The 11,190-nt window shown below is 40.9% G+C and overlaps 1 protein-coding gene across 1 annotated transcript in view; it reads right to left on the reverse strand.

The window, feature by feature from the left end:
* The window catches only part of MAP3K5 (mitogen-activated protein kinase kinase kinase 5), a gene marked incomplete at its 5' end in the record, with an annotated part of 263,294 nt that overhangs the window by 194,450 nt on the left and 57,654 nt on the right, over positions 1-11,190 (reverse strand). The window contains one exon of the mRNA XM_027770250.1: positions 364-503. Within this exon, the coding sequence (XP_027626051.1) occupies positions 364-503 (140 nt within the window). The remainder of the gene's footprint in view (positions 1-363; positions 504-11,190) is intronic.

Here is an 11,190-nt window from a genome sequence, read left to right on the forward strand (position 1 = left end):
GTTCAGCAGTATTGCAGCTAGGCCTCATGGGAAAGGCCCTGACTTTATGTTCTGGGACCTCCCTAAGCATGCCAGATAAACATGCATATTCAGAACCTGGGTTGACTGAGAAGGGGATGGACTGTGACGTGAGGACCCTGTTGGGGTATTTGGGGTATCGGTCTCTTTATCTTTCTGTCTTTCTCACATGGACAAAATAAATCATAAAAAATTCTAAACTTCACAACTTAACTAGTAGTTGGTGCATAATTATCATATTGACAAAAGCATCCATTCTCAAACTACTTGACATATTTTGGGTGACAAGGAGGTATCCCTGAGATGCTGACGCTTTGCAGGAGTACTGGGGAGACAAGGAGGTACCTTCAGTGACTGCAGAGAGTCCGAGTTGGTATCACAGTATAGGATGATGTTGTTGGCCATGCTGAAGCTTTCTCGCACCCCAAGGTGGTAAAACAAAGACGGCTGCCGGAAGGCATCACTCATTTCCACCACAGCAATATCTGCAAACAGAAAACAAAAGCCCCCAAAATATGATGCCTAAGTCATGACCAGTAAGCACATTCTGGTTTCAATAACTTAGTACTCAAAAGAGGAAATAATAGGGATTTCCCCTCTTCATTTACCGCTGAATTTTGAATTTGCCATACCACCCGGAAATGGTTTTATAAAATGCAACAAACCTGCATTTTTTAAACAAGAAGGAGGTTATATAATTACTGGAAACTAAAGAGAGTCTGCAATGGTGAGAAGTAGGGATAATCTTCTCTGTTAAATTCAGTAAGTTAACTGGGACCAGTCAGTGGAGTGGTGGTTAAGGCAACTGGACCCCACATGGTCAACTGTTCAAGTCCCAGACCCAGCATGTTTTTGTGTGTGTGATCAAAATCCCAAGAATGGAGAAGGGATGGTGGCATAACCAGTCCCCCGGGGTGATTTCTCACTTTCTGTCTCCTCTCTCTCTCTCTCTCTCTCTTCTCTCTCTCTCACTCTGTCTCTCCAGCAAGAGCATGCATCTTATAGCAAAACTAAAAATATAAAACAAAAGAAAAAAACAAGTTTCAAAATTAAGAAAAAAATATTTAAAAGTAGATCCAAGAAAATAACAGTAAGTAATAGATGCTAAATGAGAGTTTGAAAGAAGCAAATAGGAAGTCTATTAGTCTATCAGAACTGAGTTTTAGAATTAATTAATTAACTAATCTCTAGTAAGCCCCTGGTAAATATATTCAAGACAAAAATGGAGCAAAGGTATCAAAAATGATGACTAAGGAGAATATAACTACAGACAGAAATTCTTCTAAGGTTCTGAAGTGATTTTCAGAAAATCATTAAAGAGGGAATACTTGACAGTCTTTTCTTCCTAATTTTCATTGGGAATACCTGTAAGTTCAAAGTTGGCAGTTAGTATGAAATACAGATTATTATTCATGTTAAAGATGTGTCCCTTATTTCAGCTTGCAATTTTAATGAGAAATGGATTTTGAATTTTAATTCATGTACTTGGAGCATGAATTGAGAAGCCAATTTTTTTCCACCAAGCAATCCTTGCTTTCCCAAAATAAATTTTAAACTCCTCATGGATGGTTCTTAGTATAGTACTTGGTGCTTTTTGTTAGTTTTTCCTTTCATATTTTTATGTATATCCATTAATAAGTGTGAAACTAACCTAAATTTCATTATTATTAACTTTTCATATCAGGTATCTCCTAGCTTGGATTGGTAAATTCAAACTATACTAAAGGTTAAAATACCTAGTACTGTGTATAACACCTATATTACAAAAATAATGTATTCATTATAATAAGGGCATTATAATGGATATATTCTATGTGTACATGTGTGTAAGTAATAAAAAGTAGTAAGCTGTACACCAAAACATAAACCATAGTTACAGGGTGCAATGGAGTTGTGAGTTGTTTTTCTTCTTTCTAACGTCCATATTTCTCATCATGTCTATTATGAACATTGATTACTTTTATCAATTTAGGAACCTACCAAAATATAAAAAGAATAACATTCAAGACCTGTATGACTGAAAGTAAAACCAAAGTGCAGCACATAAAAAATCATGCAGACTCGGCCCAGGTGCAGTCTGAACTGCACAGGCTGTGACCATAGGTGAGGCCCAAGCTTGAGTCCAGTCCATTGGTAAAGGCCAGACACAGTTGTGTGTGGCTGTAATCCTGGTAACTCTGAAAAAGAGCCAGGTGGTGGTGACATGCACCTGTGGTCATAGCTACAAGGGAGACTGTCGGAAGGGTTGGGACACGGCAAAACCTGCCTAAAATAAATACTTAGAAAATAATGCAGACTCCTGAGAAACTGTTTAATCCAGAACCTGCCTTATCTCATACAATTAGATCACATTTGGTGAAGGAGAAAGAAGTGAAATGAAATAGAGGCTTAACATAGAAGATTTACTGAAGTTATGAAAGACAAAGACAGGTCAACAGAACTCCAAAAGTTTTTATTCTAGGCTAAAAATGAGTTGAGGACTCTAATACAAATAGAGTGTTCATGTGGGGTCTTTATCATTTCTACAACCAGAAATCAACACATGAAAAGAATGAGTCACTGCACCCTGCCCACATAGTCCATCTGCCTCCCACACCCACATGGCTTCCTCCTCCCAGGGTGCCAGCCACTGGCCAGTCACTCACCAGCTTTAAAATCAAGAGACACATAAAGTGGGGCTGAAAAGGAAATCAAAGAAAACAATTACTGATTAAAAAAATAAATGAGAGACATGCAAAGAAAAACACTAGCAAAGTTAAGGTAATGAAAGGTGGAGAGAAATGTTTCCAGAGATCTGACACATGGAATTTGATGCTAAAACAAAACAAAAACAGTGCAGAAGGTTTCCATATTAAGAGAGAAACTAAACATTTAAAATAAGTTGAGATAAGCAAAATGAGGTGTGCTCATTAGATCTAAATGTCTTAGCAGGAAAAGATCCATTTTTGGATGTCTTATAGAACATTCAAAAGTGCTTACTGGTGCAATTTTTTTCTGCCATAGGATGCGTGTGCTTGCCAGAGAGAGAGAGAAAGCAGGAAAGTGAGATCTCTCTCTCTCTCTCTCTCTCTCACACACACACACACACACACACACACACACACACACACAGGGTAGGGGATGGCCATGCCTCAATCCCTTTTCTGTTCTCCTCTTGGGATTTTGAGCATGCACACACACACACATATAGGCATGATTTTTAAGCCACTGGGTCTAGGAGTTGAAACACAACTAGCCATGTGAGAGTCCAGCTCCTTAACAGTAATACAGTAAGGCAACTCAGAAAACGTTTGATTCTTTGTTTCAAAATCAAGTGAGAGATGTGTTTAAATACATTTCTTTTTGGTTTTTTTTCTAATTTTATTTTTTAACTGCCATAGAACAAAATTCACTCTTGTCTCTAGTGTATGGTTCAAGAGGTTTTAAGAAATGTATATATCCACCATCATACTCATGATACAGAATAGTTTTCTTTTTATAATGTAATCTCCCAGAGGGCATACATGCTCTTCAGAGAGAAAAATAGAAAGAGAAGGAGGAGAAAGCATCCTCCAGTGGAGTGTACTTACACCACAATCCTCTATTCTCCACTTCATCATCCTGTCAGGACTTTGAGCATGTATGCACACACATGCCCAGAGTGTTGTTCAAGCTGCTAGGTCTGGGATTCAGATTGTGTGGTCAGACATGTGAGAGCCTGCTCCTTTAGCCACTACACCATGGAGCTAGCCCTACAAAACTATTTCTTCATTCTAAAACTTTCCCTAGTGCTATCCTTTTAGTTTTTCCTCCTCTCTTGCCCATCCCTAATTCCAGCTGCTGGCAATCAGGGCTCTGCTGAAATTTTACCTTTTCCAGAATGTCACAGAAAGAAAGTCATTAAAATTCAGCAGTAATTTTTTTTTTTTTTTTTTTTTAGGATTTTTTTGCCACAGGGCACCTGAGCTCTCTGGATAGAGAAACAGAGACAGAGAGAGGAAAAGTGAGAAATGATCACTCTTGGGGATGGTCATACTTCTCTATTCTCCTCTCGGAATTTTGGGCACACACACACAAATGCCCGGTGTGATTTTTCAAGCCACTAGGTTCGGGACTCAAACCATGGTCGATCATGAGAGAGTCCAGCGCCTTAACTACCACACCACCTGCTGGTCCCTCAACCACAGATTTTCCTTCGCAGGTTGAAGGACATTTGGGATGCTTCTGGATTGGGCAATTTTGAATGAAGTTGCTACTAATTACAAGTCTTTGTATGGGCATCTGTACATACAGAAACTCCAACAATTGAGTTCCATTCCTTTACTCGGTCATTGAGTGAACTGGTCAATGAACAAAGAACTTAAAACAGATCTCTTGTGGTGTGTTGTGGCACCATAGGGGATATATTTTTCAATAGTTATTGCACAACACCCTACTAGAATAATGTAATTCTAACCATACAAAAAGCATAGATTAGAGAAGTGCCAGAAAGGGGCAAGAAACTGTATGGACGTGTTCAGAGAGAGGCCGGAGGACGTGGGGACATGCTCTGAGCAAACATCACTTGCCCCTTTTGGCTATGACAGAATCCTGCAGCTTGTCTTTTCCTTGATCCTTGCTGCAGGCAGAGCAAAGGGTGGAAATTTCTAGAGGCCTTCCAACAGACACATCTGATGGAATTCAGGAAACATCCTGACCCCAATTAGCAAAGTCCAATCCCGGCTCTGCCTCTCTAAGTCTTTAGCCTTATCAATACTCCTTTGATGTTATAAGAAAGTATCCTCCCCACACCTGCAGTTAGGCTTCTCTCCACTAGATAAGGTTATGGGGATTTCTCTTTGATATGGAGGTATCCAAGAGATGCACCTGGCCCAGTATGTCTAAGCCTTTATAGATTTGTTACCTGCTTCTTATTGTCTGTAACTTGTCAATGTATCTATGGAATGTCATGAAATACATGTATGTAGTGCTGCTTTGATCTATAAATAAAGGTGCCCAGTTTGTCTGGGTGACGCAAATTGCTTGGGATACCTAGGCTCAGGCTGCCTGTGTCCGCTACTACTCTGTCTCTTTGTCTTTCTCTTTCTGCTTCCTCTTAGAGCGAGCTAAGCCCGCGGCAGATGCCGACAAGAAACAACATAATGTAATGTAAATCCGGCATAACCATCTCCGTTTATTCTGAATAACACTAAGAGTGCACAATAAAGCACACATTTACAAATGAGATACACAGTCTTACATGATTGCAAACACTTTGTGTTGTTTGCAACCAAGTGTGAGAGGGAATTCCCAGCGCTAGAGAACTGGTCAGGAGTCTGAGTGGTCATTAATGAGCAGCGGAGTCGTTAAGCAAGGAATGACTGTATTCACACCTCCTCTATGTCAGGCACTGTATACTTTTCAAATATTAGGTTGATCTTCTTAGTGAAAAGCATTATAATTATTTTCAGACTCTGAAGCAGAGAAAGTATCTGCCAAAGATTAGCTAGAAAGTGGTGGCACCAGGAATCAAACCCAAGCAATCTGGCTTTAAGGTCCATACTCTTAATTCTTAACTGAGCCACATCCTGTACAGGGGATGGGTATTTGCAAGCTCAATACTCAAATGAGATATGAAAATAGATTTGAGGACTAAAGCATACTACTCTGATCATATACGGGAAAAGTCGTGACACATTTTTACATAGAAAGCCAGAAAAACACATCACGAGTTTTCCAACAACCCAGTATTTTATGAGTAAATACACTTAGTAAATGTCTTAACTGAATTTTGATGGTAATGCTGTGGATAAAACTGCCACATTTAGAAATGTAAAACAGTCAGTCATTTAGAAATACAAAGACACAAAAATCTCCCACATTTTTACCTAAGGTGCCATTTGTTTCCTTGTCCCATAACACTTACTGTAAAACAGTATAAAACTACATTTACCAGGAGTTTATCAAAGCGTAATAAATTTTCAGGATAATAACGTAAAACTGTTGAGCCTAATTACATTTTGGTCATCAAATGGCAGTGGTTCATGGTCTGTAGGGTTCTTTTTTAATTGAATTTTGTCTTCATACTTCAGTATCTGTTAGTTAAATCTCACATGAGTTGCTGCTGCTCGTGAAAAGCAGCATTGACGGAAGACATTAACCTTTTTATCTATTCCATCATTTTCCTGAGGCATCAGATCACTGATGACAAAGCAAAAGTCTGTCCGCGTGTTGATGTGGTTTGTTCTACAGCTTACAGGGTGTTTTCTATAAAATTCCATAATCAATGAAAACTTCCCAAATCAGCCCACAGAACTACCCTGTCCAGTCCTAATGGATTAATCCCCAAGACAACCTATTGGTGCCAATTTAATTTGACAAACATTCTGAGTGCCTGTTACATAAAGGGCTCTATTAACTGCTCTCTGGTTATGAAAGTTAAAAGAAAACATAATGAGATATGGTTTTTGCCTTGCGGGGAAGAAACACATGTTGGTAAGCACTGACGTAGGCCAGAATTCAGTGGCATTGTGGAAGAACAATTGGGAACACTTGGACCAGAGAGGTGAGTGCTGGTTGGATGGATCAAGGGCACTGTGGACACAGCAGCAGCTGACTGTGGAGGGGGACAGTGGAGCACCACAGAGAACAGACAAAACTCCATAGACCCAGTACATCAAAGAAACTGCAGAAGCCAAGGAGAGAAAAGGAGCTGGACTTGGTCAGAGAGAAACACAGAAAACCACAGAATGAAATCAAGGTGATGATTTTCAATGGTTGAGCCCAGAGAGGTCCCCTAAAGAGCATCAACCCCCAAATGCTCACCCCTTCTTGGATCTTCTGGATTCCATTAGTTTTTCTGTCTTAGGAAAGATGAAATGCTTTTTATAACTAAACTACTATGTGAAAATTATTGAAATGTTACTCATGAGCTAAAAGTAGTATCCTAGTAGAATTTTCAAAAGACTCCGTATCAGTTTTCTGAAGTCTTGCAGGTATACAAAGTGAGAAAGCTGCAAAACTCCTACTTACAGCAGAGCTTGTTGAAATGTTCAGAGACGACAAAAAAGTAATCTACCATCATTGTCTTGAATTGGTCATAGTTTGTCAATCCCTGCTATAAAATTACTACTTGTTTAGTTTCATCAGCATAACTTTCTTTTCTTTTCTTTCATTCTTTTTTTTTAAAGGTTTTTGCCAGAGGGGGCGTGCTTGCCAGACACAGAGAGACAGAAACAGTAAGAGAGAAAGTGAGAAATCACTCCCCAAGGTGGGGATGGCCATAACGCAATCCCTTCTCCTTTATTCTCCTCCTCGGATTTTGGGCATGCATGCACCTTGCCTGGTGTGATTTTCAAGTCGCCAAGTTCGGGACTTGAACCACGCTTGGCCATGGAGGAGTGCAACGCCTTAACCACTACACCACCTGATGGCCTCCATAATTTTATTTTCTGTTATTTGGGCTCTCCCATGCCTAATGATGCATATTTGTGTCAGCAGTATATTTTGGTCTTTGATTTCCTCATCAGTAAACTCTAATAAATGTGTGCATAGTGACTCAAACATGAATCATTTTCATATTGCTAAAGCAAAAGTGTACATAATCTCAACCCAACCTTAACTTGCTTACGTGATGACATTTTATTATTATACTGGTGGGGTTTTTTCGTTTGTTTTGCTGTTGATGTTATTGATTTAACCTGAGAAGTGAAGCCTGGTAGATAATCAAAGGGGCATTTCACATTTTCAAAGGATAGCTTTGGCCCGTGGTGCACTGCTAAGACACTGTGTTCCACAGGTTGGGACGACATGGGAGGGCCTGGGTTCGATTCTTGGTGCAATGGTTCTGCTTCTTAATCTGCTTACTTAGATTAATTCTGGAAAAATTAACTCATCTCTGGCCAATACTTTTGCTCAGGAGGGTAAAAGGGGATTGCATTAGTTTCCTGTGACCATTGTAACAACTACAAACTTGAGGCCTTAAAACCGTAAAAATTATTCTCTCATAGTTCCAGAGCTCCAACGTCTGAAATTGAGCTGCCGGCAGGGCCACAGCTGTGTTACCTCCAGGGGGGTGGAGGGAAAAAGAATTCCTTGCCTCTTCAAGATCCTGACATTGACCTCAATCTAGGTAGTGCAGTGCTGGACTGCAGCGCTGGAGGACACACGGCCAATCACAGGTTCAGAGCTCAGCTTGGCCTGAAATCATGCAAGAAATGCCCAGTATTCTGAGGAGCTGGGTGGCTGGGGGAAGGGGACTGTAGCATGATGAGACCCTGTGCCAATAGAGGTTCTCTATTTCTGTGTCTCTCTTTCTTGCTCTCTTTTCCATACAGATTTCTAGCAGTTCTAGAATTCTTTGGCTTGTGGAGCATATGCATGTGGTGTCAAATTGCCATCTGCATCTCTCTTAAGAGGAAACTTTTGATGGGCATTCAGGGCCAACCCCATAATCCAAGATTATCTCATCTTAAAATGTTTAATCACATGTGCAAGGACCCTTTTTCCAAATAAGGTTATAGTTCCAGATTCCAGAGTTTTGACATAGTAATGGGGGTTGGGAGGATGGGCTAGGGACAGTTTTCAGCCTACCACAGGTTATAGAAGGTGAGTGCAATGGAATTAAAGGTGCTGAGTAAGACTTGAGGAAAGTGGTAATAAACGTAGATGATTCTCCAAAGATTGGCAAAACAAAAGGAAGAGGATGCCCATGGTAAGACTTTTTAACTGCCAGAGGGCACATGTGCATACCAGAGAGAGAAAGAGAAAACATTCCCCAGTGGGGTGTGGACATCCCACAACCCCTTTCTCTCCATTTCTCCAGCCCATCAGAATTTTAGGCATACATGCACATGTGCCCTGCCTATTTTCTAAGCTGCCAGGGCTGGGACTTGAGCTACAGTCGGCCATGTGGGATCTAGCTTCCAATGCACAAGGTTTAATTGCTGTACCACAGGGCCGGCCTTGTGGTAAGGACTTTCGCAATCAAGAATAAAACCAAGAGATCAGATGACACTTTAACGGGACAGAAACATCTAAAAATGTTCAGTTTTAGAATAAAATACTTGAACATTAGTGTAAAGATTAAGATGCTATGGGGGGACCAGCAGGTGGCATGGTGACTGAGGGCACTGGATTCCCTCATGGCTGACCACGGTTCAAGTCCTGGATCTGGTGGCTTGTTCTCTCACTTTCCCTTACCCTCCCTCTCTGTCTGATCAAACTGAAAACTAGTAATCATAGTAATAAATAAAGTTAAATAAAAAAATTTAAAAAATGTTATAGGGATGGCTAATTAATGGGGACAATCTCTGTATTCTCAGATGATATCAATGGGTTGGGAATCTATGGCAGAGGGGAAAAGTCAGCCTCAGAAAACAAAGAGGGAAACTCTGAGGACAAGAATAAGGGAAACATAAAAAGCAAAGACCAGGAAGTAAGAAAGTGGGAAAAAAAAAAAAATACCCAACTATTGAGAGCCTTGGCTCAAGGTGGTGACACTTCTTGGACAGACAGCTGCTGGGGTGCTGGTGGCCAACAGAGAAAGCCCGGCCCAGGGGCAGCTGGAGCAAGCCTATCCTGAAGTCATCAATGGAAATATGCCCATATGGAGCACCGCCTCAGCACTTTCAATTTTTAACCCCAGTTCATTTCGTTTTTCACTAAAAGGAATTGTTGGCATTTATGTCACTTGTAATGACAGTAGTGATGCTGTAATAGCAATAGAAGCAAAATAGGAATCCATTCCTTGAAAGAACCAACCCTTCCGTTTTGTTTTGTTTTGTTTTGGACTGGCTCCTATCTGTCTCTGATGAATGTAAAGGAACGTGATAAAAAGAGGGAAGGTATAGATTAGATTTCAGTTTTATTCTGCTTAATATCCATAGAAAAAAGTCTTAACTAGACACTATAATCTCAATCTTACAAATGAGTATTATTTTTCTTAAAGCTTATTTATTTACTTCAGAGAGAAGCGGGGAGAAAGATTGGGTCCCCTGACAGAATCTTATCACGCTGTGATCCTTCCCCCACCGCAGCCCCACCAGCCTCCCAGCCAGCTGGGATCACAGGGCCCTCATGGTAAGCCCAGCATGTTCATGCTGACCCAGATACAAACCTAGGACTTCCATCTGACTACTTTATCAAACAATGATGTCCTACTGCCTGAGTCACTGTGGGTGGGCCACAAATGAACATTCTTGATCACAAGGTAGACTGGGCTCAGAAGAATACTTCTCTCCTATTAGAAAAGAACTTCAAGTATAGAGCATTTTGTTGGTGGTTTAGCAAGATTTGTTAACAAAGTCTTGTAAATACTGTAACCAAATTCAGTCTTTTTTTTTTTTTTTTTTTTGGAGAGGTTTTCACTATAGGGCACGTGTGCTCGCAAGACAGAGAGAGACATAGAGACAGAAAGCAAGAAATCACCCCCCAGGGGAGATAGTCATGCCGCAATCCCTTCTCCTCCATTCTCCTCTCGGGATCTTGGGCACACACGCACACGCACCCGGCATGAGTTTTAAGCCACCGGGTCCAGGACGCGAACTGCAGTCGAATACATGGGACTCCAGCGACATAGCCATTACGCTATCTGCTGGTTCCCACTAAATTCAGTCTTCAAGTCAATTCTTTTTATCACTTCACAAAGTAGATATATCACTATTTCTATCTCATGGTGTGTACCAAGTATCTTTTGAAGTGATATTTTCCTGGCCATGAGCATAGCTGTCCCCTAGTTCATACTGCTTATTTTAAAAAATATAAATAGGGGGACTAGCAGATGGCATAATCGTTATGTTGCTGGACTCCTACATGGCCAACCACAGTTTGGGTCTCACAGTGGCTTGAAGATCACATTGGGTGTGTGTGCACGTCAGCCCAAAATCCAGAGAGTAGAATGGTGGAGAAGGGAGTGCAGCATGGTCAACCCCCGGGGGTCATACTGCTTATTTTAAAAAATATAAATAGGGGGACTAGCAGATGGCATAATCGTTATGTTGCTGGACTCCTACATGGCCAACCACAGTTTGGGTCTCACAGTGGCTTGAAGATCACATTGGGTGTGTGTGCACGTCAGCCCAAAATCCAGAGAGTAGAATGGTGGAGAAGGGAGTGCAGCATGGTCAACCCCCGGGGGTAGGGGTGATTTTTCACTTTCAGTCTCTCTGTCTCTCTCTGTCTCTCCAGCAAGCACATGCACCCTATAGGAAAAAT

The sequence above is a fragment of the Tupaia chinensis genome, unplaced genomic scaffold (assembly GCF_000334495.1).
Source record: "Tupaia chinensis unplaced genomic scaffold, TupChi_1.0 Scaffold000117_2, whole genome shotgun sequence".
Taxonomy (NCBI): Eukaryota; Metazoa; Chordata; class Mammalia; order Scandentia; family Tupaiidae; genus Tupaia; species Tupaia belangeri.